Source organism: Lonchura striata, chromosome 18 (genome assembly GCF_046129695.1).
Source record: "Lonchura striata isolate bLonStr1 chromosome 18, bLonStr1.mat, whole genome shotgun sequence".
NCBI lineage: Eukaryota > Metazoa > Chordata > Aves > Passeriformes > Estrildidae > Lonchura > Lonchura striata.
This window is the reverse complement of record NC_134620.1, coordinates 9,937,086-9,957,589: the sequence shown is the minus strand read 5'-3', so window position 1 is coordinate 9,957,589 and position 20,504 is coordinate 9,937,086. Positions and strand designations below refer to the sequence as shown.

General features: G+C 39.8%; 1 protein-coding gene across 1 annotated transcript in view; it reads left to right on the top strand.

The window, feature by feature from the left end:
* The window catches only part of ZNRF3 (zinc and ring finger 3), a 66,201-nt gene that overhangs the window by 32,337 nt on the left and 13,360 nt on the right, over positions 1–20,504 (top strand). The window contains exons 2-3 of the mRNA XM_021544737.3: positions 3,849–3,974; positions 20,179–20,253. Coding sequence (XP_021400412.2) covers positions 3,849–3,974; positions 20,179–20,253 — 201 coding nt within the window. The remainder of the gene's footprint in view (positions 1–3,848; positions 3,975–20,178; positions 20,254–20,504) is intronic.

Below are 20,504 nucleotides of genomic sequence, written 5' to 3'. Positions count from 1 at the left end.
AGTGTGCCTCTTTTTCCCTATGTCTATTCCATCCAACTATTGGTGAGTCTAGCACCAAAATACTGGATTGTCACTGAATCAGACACTCTGCAACCTCTACTACTTTTTGGTGAATGAAGTTGTTATTTGTTCAAAATATGTTTGGTGACTTACTGCATTTTGGATAAAGTATGTACACTGACTCCACTTTTTGTGGAGTTTTGACAGGGTAGATGCTTACTGCAGAAGTGTACTAATGGTTTTCCTGCTTCCTATAAAACACATTGTTTGATTACCTTATTTCACTTGAGCCTTGTTGCACTTTAGACTTTGGATCTTTCCTTTAGAAGAAACTTTCCTGGGAAAAGGGATTGGAGGAAGGAAACAAGACTTAGAGCTTGGAAGCGGTGGCAGGACACTGAGCAGCTGGGTAGCCAAAAGTATCCGAAATCTGAACTGAGTTGCCAGGATATGCTTCCATACACCTGGGGTAAGCCAGGAAAGGAGCTCTCTTCCTTGCAGTTACCAGAGGCTACACCTGGTTTAGGAGAAAGCTTTCCCTGATGATAGAGTTCCTATTCAGGTTGACTCATTTTTTATGTTTTCTTTTGAGCACTGCAAAACCTCATAAATTTTATTTCAAAAGCCTGTCTAGTGAAGGAATGTGAATTCATGTGGGTAGAGATGAATCCATGCCAAGTGCATTCCAGGTGGGAAAGTTATATGGCATGTCTGTTGTTTCAGGCTGTACAGCAATAAAGAGTTCAAGTCCTCACAAAAGGATTTAATAGTTCTGCTTCTTTTCAGAAGCTTGTGCACTGTAGTGTTTTGAATTTGCTTTTTACTGTGACAGTTTGAACCTACTGATAATTTTCCACCTCACAGAAAATCATTGTTTAATTTATTTATTTATTATAGGTTGTCCATCATCTCTTTTGTTTAGTGTGTTTAAAGTAAAATATGTCTGTGATGGAGAAACACCCTGGATCCTCCCCAGGCCTGATAGATATTTTCATTTAGCCTTACTTTATTGTGTTCTATGATTCAGTGATTAATTCACTTGTATTTTGACAGGAAACCATGAGAACATGACATACACTTGCACTGGATGAGTCCTGTCATAAGCACCATCAGTCCCAGTGAATGGTGTTTCATTCCATGTGGGCACCTAATCAGAAGTAAAACCAGTGTTTCGGGCTTGAATTCTTAAATTCACATGCTTGTATTGCACTTTTAGTTGATATCTCTGGTTTGGGAGATTACAGTATATTTTATCTGTCATGATCTACAGAGATCACTACAATAGTAAGCTTGTGGTATCCAAGCAGAATCTACCAACTACTTGTGGCTTGGAGTGGTGGAGTGCTTTTCTGGACAAAAAATTTTCTGTCATTGAAGCCCACGTCTTACTGGCCTTGTTATTGATTCTGGGTTTTTTTCTGTCTTTAATACATGTTTGTAAAAGGAAGAGAAGAAGCTCTTTCAGCTTCAGGTTTATACTGATTTCCAGGGACAAAACTGCAGAGTGTGCTTGGTGATTCTGATCCAGAGGGTCATTCACACTTGGAAGCTGGTACAGAGTAACAGTATTCCAGAGCAAAGTGGCAGTGGAAAGAATTTCTGTTCTTTTGGCCTTCTACCTTCTTTAGTCCTTTTTCTCTGGACTGAAGTGGATAGAGCTGTTATTTATCCTGTGGTTGGGAAAAAAAGACCAAAGCTTTTCTATACACGAGACAGTGTGTAGAAAGATCCTGAGCTGTTCATACAGCATTTTGTAATACTATAACGCCTTATCCTGGCAGACATAAAAAAAAGGGCAAAAGGGTGAAAGTTCTCTTTTAATCATCAGGACTTTTTAGGTGATAGAGTTACAGAGCAAAGTATTCTTCATCTGTTGGTTTAATGTTTGTCTGCCCTGTAACACTAACCCACATAAAATTGCTGCGGCTCTTTATAAAGTTATTTTAGACCCTCAGCAATGTATACAGATTTTGTAACCTTGGATAAAAGCACCTGAGTTGTGGTTTCAGTTTTACCCTTTTAGGCATGTGCAAAGTGCCCTAGCATATTTCAAGGATTTTGAACTAGAAACTTCTTAGATACGGGTTATGGTTTCAAAGCTCAATTGATACACCCTATGTCAAGGGAATTACATCAAGGAAATGATTCCCTGTTTCTTTAGATGCTTAATATTGATTAAAGTTTGGGTTTGCTTAAAGGATCCCATAGACTCTTTGTGGAGTTGATTATGTTGGTATATCTGCCCTGGCAGTTTAGGAGAGGGAACTCTGCCTGACTCCAGCCTCTGTTTTTGTGTCTGTGCTGAAGAGTTTATCCATCAGATACTGAGTGTACAGAGTGGTTCATATTCCAGTAATAATACTTCCCCCAAGCTTTTAGCTCTAAGTTAAATTGCTCATCCATGTGAGATGGTAGACTGCTCAGCAGTGTGTGATAGTAACTCATTTAGAGGAGAAAAAAAAAAAAGGAAAAAGGCTAAATTAAGAGCCTACCTGGTACAGTGTGGCTTGTTTTTTTTCTTGGAACATATTGGTGATGAATCTTGAAAAATAACGAGTGGTAGGAAAATCCCTGTATTGTGTCAATTCACTGTCATGTTTCCCATCTTTTACAGTAATCACCCAAGTTATTCAGAAAGTTAGGGCCCCACAAGATAATATAAATAGCACTCTATGTATTGTATCACTTGCAAAATGGAAGTCAGGGTACAAGACATGGGAGAAAAGGACAAAACGACAAGCTGGTGATGCAGAAGTGATGGTAGGATTAGGGGCCATTACATGGTGCTACTTTGCATGGATTAGTGAGGGGTATATATATGTAAATTATTGAGCAGTATAATCTCCTCCTATTATAATCAGCTACTAGAAAGCAGAGTTGTCATAGTGTTGGTATCAGTTTGTGGTTTTCTTAAGCTAGTTTGATAAAGTTAAGATTTAAGGAAAGACACTAAACTGGATGAAGTGCAGACTTTTTTTCCAAGGACCTCTGAATTTATGTTAACGTCTGGGAAACAGGAAGGAAAAACAGAACAAGGAGAAGACAGTATACAGTATAAGAAGTGAGATGTATGACACTCTAGTTTATACACAAAGATATTATCCTAAGGAAGGACAGCAAATTTGGAAAAGGCAAACAATTTTTAGGAAGCTCCTTGCCATAATAAAATTAGAGTAACTACTGTAGTTAGAGTACACCAAGTGTTGGAAGGAGGAGGAACAGATTAAATATCTGAAATTAAAACAAAGACATATTGTTGCCTAGTGTAAGAAACACAAATGTCTGAAAGGAGACTGAAGTTTCTCACTTCATGATAGCCTTGCCCCCCACAGCATTTGGATTCAGAAAACAAACCAGAGTGCTTCACAATGGTTAGGAAGTTACTTTGGCTTACATGATAGGATTGTTTCAAAGGATGACAGACTGTTAATACTGTATAATTGCTAAAAAAAATGTGATAATGGCTCTGAAACGTGGGGTCTGGATCTTAATGATGTGTAAAGCTTTTATAAGGGACTCTGCCAAACAGTTTGTAGGTTTGTAGTACCAAGGGGGGCTTTGTAGTTAAGAATTTTAGATTGGAGCAAAGGACTTAAAATCACATTTAATTGTTACTAATTATGATTTTTTATAAGCAAGATGACAGCTTATATAAAATAGCAAGGATTTTGTACTCATGGCATGCTTCAGAAATGTACTGAATTCTTAATGTATGCAGCCTTATATTTCAGTTTTTCTGGTATATGTTAACTTAAAACAAATATACTTTAATCTATTATTTATTTATATGTCTGTATGGTTTTGAATTCTAATGATTGGTTAAAAGTTTCTTTCTGATTCTGTTTCAGATGCATCCACTTGGACTGTGTAATAGCAATGATGAGGAAGACCTGTATGAATATGGCTGGGTAGGAGTGGTGAAATTGGAACAGCCAGAGTTGGAACCTAAGCCATGCCTCACTGTCTTAGGAAAGGTAAGGGGATAGTTTGGGGCTTCATGTAACTGTTTCTTGGAAGGATTAGTTCATTTCAAGGAAAAATCAGCAAGAAATAAATCCAGGGAAAGCTTCCCTTATTCCACAAAACATTCTTGTTTTGCCTATTTTCACTGAGGTACTTCAGGGAAAGATGCTGTCCTAAGTCACTTGATAGAGGTGGTGATGGGGAGCTGAGCATTCCCTTTTTGAGCTCTGTAGGAACCTAACAAATATGAAAGCAAAAATGGCTTTTCAGCAGAAGCAGTATTGGAGTGGAAAGGGTGTATTGCAACTGTGATTCTTACTTGGTCAAAGGAGTCAAAAATTAAAGCATCTTACTGATTTTCCTTAGACCCAATTTTCTGATAATACATACATTAATTTCCTCTTTTTGGGGAAGTAGAAGCTTTCAAACCTAGACAGTTTTATTCACTTTCATTGCAGGATAAATAATTCTAATACCAAGTGAATTTTATTGTACTGGTAAAAAATTAAAAATTTTCTTAATCCTCGATTCTTGCCATGTAATGGGGCCTCTGGAATCTTAAGGCAAAACTTTTCTCTTTGTTTTATGGGGTGAAGTCACTAATATGCCATTACTGCTCCCAGATATGTTAAAAAAAGAAAGCAGAAAGGTGACCTTCTTTTGTTCATGCCTTAGAATTTTTGAGTGTTGAGGTTATTATATGTTGGCATTTGAAGTCTAGAGGGTTTGAAAGTATGTGAAAGAGCATGAAAGTATGTGAAAGAGCATAGGCCACAAGTTCTACCAGCAACTGAGTAGCTGAAAACTACTGCATAACAGGGATTTATCCTAAAATCCAGCTGCCTAAATGTGGTAGGATTGTGTTGGTGACTTCAAGTTAGCAGTGTATCATTCAGAAAATAAAATTGCAGGTTGACCGTTTTTTACCTAAAACTTGGCTCTGTAAATTTATAAACAAAACTTGTAAAAGCTTCACCTTTCCAAGGAAATGGGAAGCCATCTGCTTGTCTAAAAGTTGCTGCTGGTTTGACTTGTGGTACATGGTTGAAAACATCTCATTAAGAAGTGACTTCCCTTTCTATTGAATTTCAGCATAATACAGCCTTTTTTTTCTAAGTTGGAAAACTGTTTTTGTTTCACAGAAATTCTAGGTCTTGCTTCTTTGTTGTTAGAAAGCTAAAATCTGGGGTCGAGTCGTGTGAGGATGGGAATTAGAGAAGATTGAGTCCTGAAAGAAGCATACTGAGCCATAGGCAAACTCCAGGAGTAAGTTTAATCTTGAGGCAAGCAATTTCAGGAAGAAATCTGGCCAGTCCTATCTGTCAGGCTCTTGAAAATTATGTGAGAAAATAGATGTACAAAATAGATTTAAAGAGTTGAACCATAGGTACCCTGCACAAAAAAAAAGAAGTTAAAATTCTATACCTGGCCCACTGCTATGTGCCAAATCCCACCATGTCCTCTGTACTCCCCATGTCCCCAAAGCCACACCCATCTCCAGAGTAAGTTCAGCTCAGTATCTGCTGATGTTAGCTTCATAAAGCTTGGCCTGCTGAGCAGCAGACTCTGGCTTGCTTCAGGAGCTCTGTAGCATCTACTCTGATGTATAATGATGGTGATGTGACATAGGGTGTGTCCAGAGAATTGGGGCATAGAGTTCCAAATGTGCCAGTTTATATGTAGCAATTTCAACAGGTGAAAAGTGTCTGGCCAAGGTTCTAGTCAATACTGCACTGCATTTCATTGTTATTTTTTTTTTCTATATATTCTTCTGTTCATGAAATATTTCTTCCCTATTTCATGCTCTCTGCTATAGTTTCTCCTCTCTATCTTTTGCTAGCAACCCTTCTGCTCAGTTCTCAGTCTGCTCAAGTTGTGTCCTGATTTAGTAGAAGGACTTCTCAGAATTCCTGGAATATTGTTGAGTGCAGACAGCAGCAGGAGCATCAGCTCTGAGCTTCTTTCAGATCTATCAGTTAAGTCAGCCTGATTATCTTATCAGTGAGAATAAGTTCTGCTGTGGTTGTCTGGGTCTCTGAAAAGTTCTGTTTCCCTGCAGTTTGGTACACAAATTCCTATGTGAGGATTCAGTGTGGCCTGTGAACTATTTTGACTGGGTAAATATCAAACCTGCTGCATGTGTATATGTGTCTTCTTCTGGTTATTTTTAGGATTTGGCAGCTGACTTAAAAGAAAATGTGAAAGGGAAAGGAATGGGAGAGGAGAGGGAGGGAGGGAGAGAGAGGAGGAAAAATAGAAGGACAAGGAAAAAGAAAAGTAAGGGAGAAGGGGAAGGAAAAGAAAGGAAAATGGGGGAGGGCTGGTCTTGAACAGGGAAAGGAAATGAAATTTTTTCCATATAGAAAAGGAGAAAGAAATCAAGGAATGCAAACCTACAGTTTATTCCTCATTAAATTTGATTTAACTTGCCCCCAAGGTGGGGCATCATAGGGGTGATATTGTTGAAAGTTTGGAATATGGTGAAGCAGAATGTAGACTAGTTAAAAGCTGTAGAGGTAAATTGCATGACACATGAATCTGGTAAAAAGTTTTGTATGGCTTTATTCATACTGCTGGTTTTGGTTGTCGATTTGGGGTGGTGTTTTTGTTTGAATTTTTTTTTTAAGTAAAACTTTGGGCCTGTGTATTTAGAAGTTCTACTCTAGTTGTTTATCCACAGGTAGCTTATACAGAATTTAATGAGTCAATTTTCATATTGATTTGTAATTTGTATTGATTTTATAATTGCTCATCTTTCTTAGTCATTGCTTGCCCTTCTTTATATGATATAATGGAAATGAAAGTGTTCTAAAAAATGTCTCTGTTGGTAAGAGTGCCTGTGGAAACTGGGCCTTGGTTGAGGCAAGGAGTGTGTGTGGCAGCTGTGTTTTACCACTACCTTTGATCACAGTGCAGCCCTGTTTGAGGCCATGCTGCATGCAGGCAAAGCAAAGGCCTGGGTTTTACTGATCTTATGAGCTCCTGAATAGGGCTAGAAGGGGAATGACAGAGGAAGAAGAAAGCTTTTGGAAATGAAAAGGAAACCCCGTGAACCCGAGCAGCATTATTGGCTGGATTTGCCTACCAGGGAGCCGCTCAGTTTCTGCCAGGCTAATTTTGCTTCAGCTTCTCTCCCCCACACCCCCATCCCCACCTCCCCCTCTCTCCTTCTTTCAGACTTTTTTTGTTTTTGAGGCATGGCTGTAGTAACTTGGTTCTCAGGCTGGGAACCCACTGAGCTGTTGCCATGGTCACTGGGAAGCTCTTGGTGCCATGTGCTTCAAAGGGAACCTTTCCCCTCCTGGAATTCCTGCCTTCTCTCTGCTCACAGCACAATGAGGCTCCTTCACTGCTCCAGCAGTGGCACTGTGCTGGAGGAAGGGAAAAGCAGGGTTGCCTGCAATACTGATGGCCTGCCTGCATCCTGGCAGGGCTGGGGACTTGGAACTGGGTGTTCTTTAAGTTCCCTTCCAACCCAGACCACTCTGGGATTCTGTGATCCCCTATACCTGCATGTGTCCTGTGCTCTCCAACATGCAGACCCCTGTTCTTCCTCCACCCCAGTAATTTTCACAGCAAATTACATCTGTCAAGACTGTGAAATACAATTCAGCAATACCACTGTTTTTTTTATTTCAGTACAGGATCGTGAGAAAATGGTGAAAATTTGTTTAAAAGTAGCACTTCTTCCCTTTCTGCAGTATTGAAAGTCCACAATAAATTATTTAGCTCTTCTTTCTCTTCCAGGACTGCTCTTCTTCTGTGTTAATAGGATATATGTATTTGAGGATGTGCATCTGAGTATAACCTAACAAAGACAGGATGTCCCTGCTACTACAGCTTCCTGTTTTCTTCAGATGAAAGAAATCCGTAATATGAGGAAATTCCTGGCAGTTTTTCCAATATCCATTCACTTATTTTCTAAGAGCTTACAAAAATTTAAACAAGTACTAACTAGAAGAATCTCTTGTTTTACCATGTCATCATTGTTATTATACTGGTTAGACTGGGCCAAAAATCATCATAACTTGAAAATGCACTTAACAGTTGAAATGTGATTCCTAACCTTTTGTCTAACAACTTAGTCTAAGTATAAAAATTACTGTAAGGTAATCAAATGAGAATTTATGGGGCTATGTTGGTAGTTTAGTTCCTGAATAAAGAGAGATCTGTTCTAAGACTTGAGAAACAAGAAGGCCTGTGAGGAGTCCATTTTAATATTTTTCTTTCAGAGTTACTAAAACTAATAAAAAAAGGCAAATTAAACAAAAGCAACTTACACCTTTATATTAATAGCCTAAATTAAGCAATCAGTTACATGTTCAAATTGGTTGCTGACAGTATAAGTATATTTTTTGTTTCTTTATAGCATTAATAGTTTTATATGCAGTTTGGATAATTTCCTGTAGAAATAGATTCAGTTCAGTTGTAGAAATGCATATTGAATTTAGGCAAAGACTCTTCCATGCTAAACTTGTTCAGAAGCTAGAACTGAACTATGCCATAGATTAAGATCTAAAATTAATGAGAGTCATGCCTAAAACCATTGGGCAATGTTTCCAAAACTTTGCTTATTCAGATTCTTTCAACTGGTAGTGACAGCTGCAGCGAGGCGCCCTGTGATGAGTCCCGTGCTGCATGCAGTAGGAAATATTGTCACTTCAAGAAAAATTCTATCCATTGAAGTAGCTGACATCCTACTTACGGTATCTATTCCACAATTTGGAGACCTGTTCTACCTTCTGTTTGTTAATATTGGTTGTTTTGAGCTCCCAGACATTCTGTGTTACGGAGGAAGTTGTTATGAAGTAGAAGAAAGCTTTTTGAATGAGACTAGACTCCTTTGGCTGTGGACCAGCTGTCAGATCTATATTGCAATGTCAAGCATGCCAGAACTCTGATCAAAACAAAAACTATTGTTTTTATCAACCCCATTGTTCTGTAATGAAAAATGAATATGAGTTTTAATGGGGAAAAATAGCATCCTGGCTAGTGCTAAGGATTCAGACCTTCTGAATCAGTCATGTTCTTCAAGAGTCTTCATTAACTTTGCATTAAATTTTTTTGTTGTTTTAGCACTACTTAAAATTAGGGTTTACTGCGAAAAAATGTAGTATATATAATTGTAATCTCTGCCATGTTTGTGTTTGTCTTTACTGTGTCTGTTCTAAAGAATATATTGAGAAAGATAAAATTATAATTTTCCCAAAGCACCAAAGAACATCATAAGTACTGTACTATCATAATGATTGTTTCTTTTTATTCCCCACATCAGCATAATTTATAATGTCCAGGACACCTGAAATGTTAACATCCCTTTTAAACAACTGTAAAATATCTTTTAAAACTATATCTGAAGTGATACTGTTACTCATGCAAGTACTTTTGATATCATTTATGTTTTGACATTAATTTTTCTTACTTCCACATTGCTAGCAGTATGATCAGACCTCTGCACCATATACACACAGTGATTTCTAGAGTTCTGACAAAACTCTAGCATAGATGAGATCAGAAGAGGGGATAATACATGGGTTTTTTTCAGGAAGAAGATGGCTTTTCTTCATGGCACACAGAAAAAGACAAGAAGGAAAAAAATCACATAGAACAAAATGCTTTTGCCAAAATCTCAGTGTATTTCTGCTTCCCATCTCCTTGCCTCTTCACCTCCCCACAGACCATACTCTAACAAGCCTATTTAACAAATGAAGAAGGTGATTTGAATGGGAAAGAAAAAAGGAAGAAAAGCTGCATCTAAGAGTGTTAGAACATGTGGCCACTCATGAAACAGCAGTATCATCATGATAACTGAATTCTTGAGTTTATAAGTACCTTTCTCATGTATTCCCTCTTTAAATCCTCTCATTCCATCTCTACCTTCCACTGTAATTTCTGCAGTGCCTTTTGAGGAGAGAAGGGAGAGGCTGAGCAAAGGAAAAATAACTGACAGGCAAGTCAGTTGAAATGTGGGGAAAGGAAAGGTTTGTGTATGGCTTGTATGGTGAAAGATGCAGAAGGAAAGAAAAGAACTGGACCAAAGCCAAAGAGGAGAGAGCTCAAAGGAAGGTCCAAACAAGGGCTGAATCAGGTTATGCAGTTCAGGAGAAGTAGCTCTGTTAGGTTTTCATTCATGGTGAGCTCTTTCCATTGGTAACTAGTGCCAGCAGTCTGCTACTGTATTATTTTACTAACTTTCTTTCCATGTTGCCTGCACAGTTAGGAAAAGCATCAGCTATTCATGAACAAAGCCCTCTCTCGTGTTTCTCCCTCTGGGCACTCCTTAGATTTGCCATTGTTGGATTGATTACTTTAAATAAAAGTCCACTTTTAGAGTTGAGTCCTTAGCAGTCCCCAGCACCATCTTCACTCCTTTCAAACCAACTGTGGAACACAGCTGCTTCTCCCTTAAGCTAAAGAAGCAGCTGTTGTTGCAGTACATGTGTTACTGGAGTTCAGCTCAGTCAGATCTCCCAGGGAAATTAATGGAAGTCAAGGGCTGAGTAAAGACTGAGAAACAATTATTTATGGCATGCTGCACTTACTACTACTACTACTACTACTATTACTACTAATATATAAATACTTCAAGTCTCTTAAGTTTTTGGACCCCCATTATTCTGTGTGCCTTGTAAGCCTTTCAAACATTGAGAGTTGTTTTTGTTATACATTCAGAACTTACCTGTTTCTCTAACAGGAGAATTGCATAGTGGCAAGAGTTTGAAACAAGTTTTGAAACAGAGCAAGTAAGTGCTGCTGTGTTGGAGTATAGGAATGAGCACAAAAGAAGCCTGGCAAGCAGAATCAGATAAATGCACCAGAAAGTGAAGAAAATAAGGAGCAGATATGGAGGCAGGGAATGGAATTATTTAGGACTTCACAGATGAGTGACATGCCTAATTTTGGTGCACTAGGAGACAGAAGGCTTTGAAAGAAATTGGAGAACTTCGGAATGTAACCAGAGCTGCATCAGAGGGAGTCCAATATTCAGAATAAAAATTGGGCAGATACAATTGACAGTGGTAAAAAGCTGGATCCTGGGAAATTGCAGACATAAAGTGGGAATGTTTTGCAATGATTTTCACAAGACTGAAAGGAAGGAAAAAGAAAAAAAAAATTACACAAATTGTGCTTCATATCCTATTGCTTTGAGATAATTTGCCAGAACATGTTTTTCTGCCTTAAACATTTTATCTTTTTGATGACCAGGAGATATCTAGAGGTGTGGTTTTGGATAACATGATTGTACTGAGTTCAAGGAAATGACTGTGAATGAAACAAGTGATCATACTGTGAGCTCAAAATTAATAGGAAGTGCTTTTTAGTCAGTGTAGGGAGTACTGACTGAGCTACTTACAATTCTAGCAGGTTAGTTTTTGAACATTTGAGTTGGACATATTTGTGATATGAATTAGATTATACAGATTAATTATACATTATTAGTATTTGCATTGCTGTGGCCTTAGAACTGCTCAGTAGGGATATGAAACTCACAGAGACTATTAAAAATATCACAGGAATGTATATATTCTAGTGCATTAATTTCTCAGTTCTTGGCCCATTGGTGTTTTGTTCAATTGGTAAGCCAAGAGAACACATCACAGGCATGTAATTTTTCAAAATGCTCAAATAACGTGGTCCTTTTGGGATAGGAAGAAAGATGGGCCTTAACCCTGAGGATCCAAATAGTGAGCTTTTAAATGGGTGTGGGGGGGAGGAGGTATTTGCAAAGAGCACAGAATCTATAGACTTCAGGTCCATGGATGGTGTTGAAACTCCCAGAGGGTCGCTTCAGCTGAGTGTAAGGGTCTAATGATCCAGTCTGACTGTTTATGGGCTGTGGTTAACCTCTTGCAAGTTAGGATTTCCTGTCGCCAGCAATGAGCTGTGACCGCCAGCACCACAGTGTTAATGATGAGGTAGGGGCTGATGAATGGCTGGACTCCAGACAGCAGCCTTCACTGGCAAAGAATCAAGTGGCTAGAGGGAGAAAAACATTGAAGTCTACAGGGGAAATAATGCAATCTCCAGAACCTATAATTCCCATGTTTAAAAAAAGAAAGGGATAAAGAAACTGGCGACAAATTCAAAACAAGTGAAGCTTTTATCTCTGCATTCTGAATAGAAGATTGTTCTTCAGCAAAACTGGCTGTAAAAGCCAGGCCAGTTAAAACAATATGCAGGCTGCTTGCCTCCAAGTAACCAGAAATTGTTGGCTCGGAGTAGCCTGTTCTGAGGAGCCAACCTGCTGGGAGACGTTATCCAAGCAACGGCTTGAATGTAATTCCTCCTGCTGTGGAATGGCTCTTTGGCAAATGAAGACCCTAATTAGAGATGGAAGGGTTTCTATTTTGTTTTTCTTTAATCCTTGCCCCGAGGCCTCTGCAATACAGCCATGTCTCTGCTTGCGTGGAGAGAAGTTTCCAGTTTCCCTTTGTAACAAAAATCCTCCACCTTTTTCATTTTTGTTTTCCCTTCTTTTTATCTTTTTTTGCTTTTTTTTTTTTTTTTTTTTTTACAGAGTCAACAAACTAACAAGGGCCCACCACAGTCTGGGACCTTGAAACTTAACTAATCCAAAATCAAGGATAACTGCTTGGAAAAAGGTCCATATCATCTTGTATTAGCCAGCAATGAACATGGAGAGTTGCTAGCTAAACTGAATACTGGCCCACCATGCAGATTTTTACTATTCAACTTATTGCCCAGGCTGATTCTAGTAGTAGAGAGGGAGGATCTCACAGAATCAGCAGTATCCTACTGGATTCCAAGAGCATCCCACATGATTTCCTGTTCATTCAGAAAGATTGAAGTCCCTTACTAGGGCATACATGCCTTTCTGTAGTCTTGGATGCAGATGCTCATCCCTGCCAAAGAGGACAGAACCTCCAGGGCAATGGACTGCAGCACTTGGATATGTCTAGAAGTGAAAATACCTTTGCTTCTTCTCAGCTCACCTTGGTGTATGTCATGTCTATCTGAACATACTGTTAGGGATTTCATGTGGGCACTTAATAACCCTGTAGAGAATACTGCATTTTCTGTCACTAATGAGATATGGATTTATTGTTTCATCATCTCAGATTATTGTGTTATCTGTAAAATGTCCTTGTTCACAGTAGATACCAACCTTTTAATGAAGGTCAGCTTCCTGAGGGTGAGGCTAAGCAAACCAGATGATACAAAGCATTCTCCATTAAACTGGCTGAGGTTAGGTGGAATTCTTATTAACAATTTTTCAAAGTTTTGCCACTTCTCATTCGAAATACAAGACAATTCTTAAAATTTGTTTTCCCTTTTAATATACATAAATACCAGTTTATAATTCTAAAGTTAGAGCACATGCCTATAGGAGGAGCTTCAGTACATTCTTTTTAAACAGCTTGGGTACTGTAGGGATGCCTTTTTATAGTGGTCTGCATTAATAGTTTCTTTAATTTACAACTCCTCCAGTGCTTTCTTATATCTCTGGTTTTTATTCTCTCAGCACCACAATATGCTTGCATGTATGTTTACACAATTATCTGAGGTCTAGTTTGTTGTTTCTATCCATCTACTTTCAGTACACCCTCAGTGAAAAGGTTAAGAATTATCTGGATTGGCTGTAGTGGTGTTTTATAGCATATTACATAGTACAAGTTTAGTACATAATTTCTAAAATATCCTCATCCTGTGACCATTTTATTTCAAAGGTAACTGTATATAGAAGTTCTGGGAAAAGCTTGAAGGGTTAACCATCAATTGTTATGGATGCAGCCACCCAGTTCTTGCTGAGTGTGCTAGATTCTCTGTGAATATGTAATCTAGTTCAAGACCCCAGTCCCCTCCTTTGATCTCTTCCAGTGCTCACCCTTCTCTCTGTGACTGTGCCTTGTCATAGCAACAAGAATGGCGATAGCAGAGGTCAGGCTTTGGGAGTGGAGTCCCATGACTCTGAAATGTATCTTCAGAGATGTGCAGCCGGCAGGCTTTGCTGTGTTCAAGATTAAAGAAATGTCCCTTACTTACTGTTTTTAGTCAGTCTAGACTCAGAACTGATATCAGTGTTTCTCCCTAACCCCAGAAAAGAGATACTGTAGTTTTCTTGTTCTTCATTTTAACCATCTGAGAGCCTCTCAGTACTGAGTGGTATGAATCACAGTGGTGTGTGTATATATATTGTTGGTGTGTTTATGTATTGCATGAGGTGATAGTTTTTTTAAAACTGCAAGTACATAGCTTTTTAAGGTTTGGGTTTGCTTTTTTTTTTTTTTTTTAAGAAAGTACATTGGTTTTAAATTATGATTATGCATTTAAATTTTAAAATGCTGCTTCACATTTTCTATACTTCTTAATTGGTAAGCAACTGTTGTAATGCTGTGTAATTCAGAATCTATAGGGCATGTATATAAATCATATCTCAAGGTGCTAGAGAATTCGAGTATTCTAGTCAGGAAGGGGTTTTTTGTTAGTCTGATATGTGGGGATTTGACTGTGTTGTTTTGATACTCTGCCTTTGTTTTCAGACAGAAATATTCAGACAGAAGAAAGTTCCTTTTTCATTATCTCAGAAAGGGTTTGAAATGGCATCCTGTTTATGCTTGGCTTAACTGAGTTTCTGGAATTACCAGGGAATTGTACATTAACAGGTCTGAAGCATCAGCTGGTTAATATGTAACTTCTGCTGTTTGCAAAGTAGATGTCTGTCCTTTTCTCCTTCTTCCTCTGCCCTGCAGAATTGGCCTGTGGCCTGGCTTGCTGGCTCTAGTGTTGGTTCAAGGGACAAGGTATTTTTTGTGATTGATTGAGCCTGATAGCAGTGTGGGGGGAGAAAAGAGAGACACCTGGATTGTTCAGATGTTGTCTGTATTCTGTGTAGCTCTGAGAGAAACAGGTTTTTGCATTTTCACAGTTGCAAAGAAAAGTTGTATTTGCACAATGCTGTGGGGTTTATGTAGGGTTCTTAATGGTGAGCAGGTTTGAATGTTATTGCCTAGCTTCATGTGATACCATTTCTGCCATACTGAAAATCTAGTGCTGCCATCCATAAATGGGGGTGCAGTTCATATCCACTGCTTGATTTAATAGGGTTGTTTGAGGTATTCATCTCTCCTGAAGAAGTTTAGGGCTTTGAGAGCATCAAGGTCAGAATACCATTCAGCTGACAGGAATGGCAAACTGGCAGTGGCAACATCTCCTTGTCACAACCTGCAGATTCATCATGCAGTTATGTAAGAACCAGTGGTCTCCTTCTCATCATTAGGATTTCCTGGGTTTGTCCAGACTTAACTGAGGTTTTCTCAGAACTGCAGAAAGTTAAAACCTGGTAAGGTAGGCTCCCAATGCTTGTTTCAGCACCAAAGTATGCAGAAGTGTCATAGTTTAACCACACAACTATAGCAAACCTCTACTAGAAAAATATTATAGAACCTAGTACTGCATATCTGGGTAGTATTGTCTATATCTTTGTGGTCTCACTTGATCTTGGTTTGGAGAAAACAGGTGCAAATCAATTGATATTGGAACAGACTTTATTGCTTTTGAGTCTGCTCAAGAGAAGACCAAGACCATTGAGTTGCTATATCCATCATTTATTTTGGTCAAATATTGCAGATGGAAACCTCATTCCTTCAGCTGTATTCCCAACAGTCAAAATCATTGAAATCCTTGAACTGCTTTTCCAGAGCAGTAAAACAAGACACTGCATCTTTTCATTGAAAATCTTGTTCCTTGGAGTTACAGAGTTTGCAAGTTGCATGTCACTGAGTGTTGCTCGTGTGATACCAGTACACCATGTGAGAGGCTGACTTCTCTTATTTCAAAGCACCAGAAGACAGCTGATGATGGAGTCAGCTATGAAAAACGTTCCACTTAACACTGCTTGCATAATCCTACTCTTTTGTCAGATTAATGACCACTGACTCCACCATGTAGAGAGATCTGACATAGACTGTTGGATCTGATTGGCTGGTAATATCCAAAAAATATGCCTCAAGTTTGATAATTATTGCAATTTTTTACATTATTATTCATTGTGAAACTGAGGGGGGAAAGAACCCTCAAAAACTGGGTCAGTTGTCAGGTAAATAAGGATATACAAATTAATTTTATTGACTACTCTGTTCAACAGTCTCTGCACTGATTTAGAGTAATACCATATTTTCTGCCCCAATAACCAAGATGTACTGAAAAAAGGAATGGCAGTAGGAAAAAGCTGTTGTTACACCTGTTGGAGCTGTGCTGTCATCCTTAGTTCTAGGAGCGTTTTCCTTTTGGGGCCCATAGAACTGTTTTCTGTGTACTGTATCCTTACTCTTGTCTTGATCATTTTGGAGGACCAGCTAATAATGCTGACACCCGATGGAATAGTTTGCTAAAAGGAGTTTACTGGCATTTGTACTGGTTATTCCTTAAACCATTGCCCAACCTCCTCTTCCCCAGCTTCATGAGTTTCTTAACCCAGGGAATGAATCAACCTGCTCATGTAGCACATACCATAATTATAATTAATATTTGTTAACTAGAGTGTACTAAGTTCCAAGAAGATAATACCTGGAGTTGGATGAATAAATCCAGGAAGAGAGATAGGTAGTTTTTAATGTAAAAACATTTGTGAGAACATAATTTTATAACACCAGGATATATCTGTGGCTTATACAAGCAGCCAGTACTTTTGAAGCATGCTTTTCTGCCTTCAGTCCATCAGTATTATCCAGGATGTTAACTTAAAAAAGTTTATTTATAAGTAGTAATCTGGCTCTGTCAATAGCCATTTTCAACAAAAGATACTCTCTTAATGGATATGTAATGCATTACTATGTTGATGTAAATGGAAGAGCTTGCAGTGCTTAATGAACTTTGATCTCTCCACCTATAGTTTAAGCCTCGGTCTTTCTCTCATCTGTAATTTATTCACTCTCTGAAATCCATTAGATTAAAGTGTCATGTCCTCAGGTGCAAATACTGCTGGATATTGTCAGGGAATTCTAACTCTGGCAAAGAAATAAATATAATGATTAAAGGCTGATGTTGTTGGTATGATTTTTCTCTTAAAGGGGAACCTTGTTAAGCAGCTTTTCTTATGATGGTTTCTCCATTGTTGCATTCTAACTGAAACAATAATTGGAATGAAACCATACTAGAAAGTAGAGGGGAGGAGATGCTTGCCATGTTCATATGTCAGGAAGGAGCTGAACTTTTCTGTTTTGATTGTTGCTGTCCTACCTGACTTGAATGAACGAGAGGAACAGTGCACCTGTTTAATAATTATCTGGTCCCTTGGGATGAAAGTTTGCCTCATCAAGGAAGTTGTTACTTCCTTATTGTATTTGCCTGGCCCACAGGGAGGTAGTGCAGAGCTCTTAAAATCTTTGTGGTGTTCTTTGAGGTAATAACTAAAAAATTCCTCAGGCCTGGAGATGTGGAGAGGTATTTTTCTTGTGCCTCTGTCACGTGCATTTCCTCTTATCTTACCTAGATTACAAGGCCTATTAAATTCTGCCAGATTTTAATCTGAGACAGTATTTAATGTGCATTTTATTGGTAACGTCCATTGTTCTGTAGTAGCATAAACTCTAGACTCTGAACACAGAGGTGGACTGGGAGGTTGTTGCTATGAACAAAGTGATCACTTGAATTATGAGAAGTGCAATTACCTTTTTTTTTGTTTGTTTTCTGTTACTCTTTACAGAAGGGGAAGAATACTGATAAGTAGTGATAGTCATTTGTTTTAAGCCACAGAAGACAATCACAGAAAGAAATAGGCCTGGCAAATGAATGGAATTGCATTGTGAAAATTGAATTGTCTGTTTACCACAAGTATTGTAAATGTAAAAGTATTAGCTTATTTCCCCCCCCTCATCCAGCTTGTGTTTATTTTTGATGTAGGTTTGATCACTTTGCTTAGAAAAAATGATTTGAGGGAGTCTAAATGCTGGCTAGCCCAAAAAGAAAAAAAATCACGTGCCTATTACAGACTGGCATTATTTTAAGTGGGACTTATTGCTGCGTTATTTTGAGCTGCCCTGATTACTGAGCAGCGGACAGGATATTTTCAAAGACGTTTCGATTTAACCATCCTGTGGTATTCTTGGCGATGCAGGAGGGCCAGGTGTTTCAGGTTGCCCTGGAGCTTGGCAGGAGCAAACTTCCAGGCAGGAGCAAACTTCTTCCAGGCACAGGAGCGCCTTTCCCTGGGTACCAGGATTTAAACCCCAGCGAGGAATAAAAAATAAAACCCCCGCGGCCCCGGCGCCTTCCTCTGCCCTGCCCGGCCGGGCCAGGCGGCGCTGCGGCCGCTGGGGGGCGCTGTGCGCGGCCGCTGGGGGGCGCTGTGCGCGGCCGCTGGGGGGCGCTGTGCGCGGCCGCAGGGGGGCGCTGTGCGCGGCCGCTGGGGGGCGCTGTGCGCGGCCGCTGGGGGGCGCTGTGCGCGGCCGCTGGGGGGCGCTGTGCGCGGCCGCTGGGGGGCGCTGTGCGCGGCCGCTGGGGGGCGCTGTGCGCGGCCGCTGGGCCCTCAGGGCCGCGCCTGGGGCGGGGGAGGCGGCGGGAGCCCCGTTTGGCCCGGGTGAAACGAGCCCCGTTTGGCTCGGGTGAAACGAACCCGGCTCGGTCACCATGAGACGAGCCCGGCTCGGTCACCATAAAACGAGCCTGGCTCGGCCCGGGTGAAACGAACCCGGCTCTGTCACCGTGAAACGAACCCGGCTTGGCCAGGGTGAAACGAGCCCCGCACTTGGATGGCCACACGGGTCACCCCCATTTGCCCCATTTTGCCCAATTTACCCTCCACAGCACGATTTTTTTACCCGCTGCTTTTCCTGTCTTTAACACCTGGTGGTGGAAACGCGTTGCTCGTTCAGTGTATGCACCCAATTAAGGAGTTTTTATCAGCGCTGATCTGCAAAATCTCTTTAAAAGTCTCTTCAGAGATCAAGGGGCTTTGCTTGTTGACTGATCATCCTGGAAAAACAATCGAAGTGGCCTGAACAGTTCTATAAGCAGTGTGTGTCTGTAAGGGAAACCCGGATGAGCCTCACCTCAGGGCTACTGCAGGGGAGAATGGGTGGTAGATTCCTTTTAACTCTTCCTCCCCAACAGTTCTTAGTCATTAACCAGGTGTGCTGACTTCAAAGGGGACAAATACCTGGTGGGCTGAGAAAAAGCTCTAACTTGGGAGTTGGTTTCCCTGCTGTGCTGTCTGATGGGCCTTTTTGATTTAAAATAAAATATGAGAATAGAGCAAAGAAAGTGACCTTTGTGTATTTAAACCAACTTCTCTGTATTGGCCAACGTTTTTCCAGGAAACTGCTGAGTAATGTTTTATAATTTATTACTTTTGTTAGTTTCTCTTGTATCTCAATGTAAGCTCAGCTTCTAGTAGTCTCTGTGGAGGGCCAATGCCTTCTTGTTTAGTACTGTGGTGGTGATACCTGTCATTGCTTGGAGAAATAGTTTCTTGTATTCTTTGTCCATAAAGGCAATAGGATTTTGAAAAGTTACTGGGAATATCTGCTTTGTGGAGCTATTGAGCAACATTTGAACAGTGCATACAGAGACACAGTGGCAGAAGCAGAATAAAACCCCTGTGTTCGCTGTCTAAAATACAGAGATTCTCTGTCCCAGATGATTTGAATGTCTTCTAATGCCTTTTCTGTGCAGTTGGTAACTCCAGGTTTGGAGTGTATGTGATGAAAAGCTGTGCACTTCCATAGCTCTCAACAGCAGAAGAAACGTATGCAACAGTTCTGACCTCTGATGGTCAGAAAAAGCAGTATTCTCTGAGGCACATTTGAGACTGTGATATCCTAGTTTATGAGAATGACACTGAAAATATATAAAGAACCCAGTCCACCTGAATTTTCTACACTAGTGAGCTTGTCTCCACCCCAAGATAATTTTTAATGGCACTTCTAAGTAAAATAGAGAGAAAACAATATAATTTAAAAAAAAATCTTCTACTTTAAATCTTTAGAGGGTCTAAATCTCATCTGAATTCCTGTAAAAGGTTGTTGAAAGAGGCGTTTGAGAAGAAAGGAGCAGAAACACCACAGAAGCTGTAGTGAACTTTAACTATGTTCCATGCTGGTTCAGGAGCTCCTGTGTTTGTTCTGTCATTTGTTTTAACTACACAGAAACACAAAATGTTAAATTTTCTATCTGGAGATGAGGCGAGGGAGTAATTTTTGAGTTAAGAAGTTATCTTTTGGGGTGGGACTGAGGATGCTGTCTTTCTTATTGCAGGCAAAACGAGCAGTACAGCGAGGAGCCACAGCGGTCATCTTTGATGTTTCTGAAAATCCAGATGCCATTGATCAGGTATGAAGCAATGCCAGGCAGGAAGCAATGTAGGTGTTGGGAACCTGGTAGAAAGGGAAATCTTTGGGGAGTTAGGTTTTTCTTCTAGCTTTTGCTAGAATCCAGGTTTGGGATTACGATTTTGAAAGAGGATGGAGGCAAATTTTTTATGGCCCATTATCTAATCAAGGAGTTTTCTTTGCCCAGCTCTGTGTACAAAACACAGGATGTTTGGCCTTTCCAGCCTGTGATCAATAATGCTGTTGAACAGC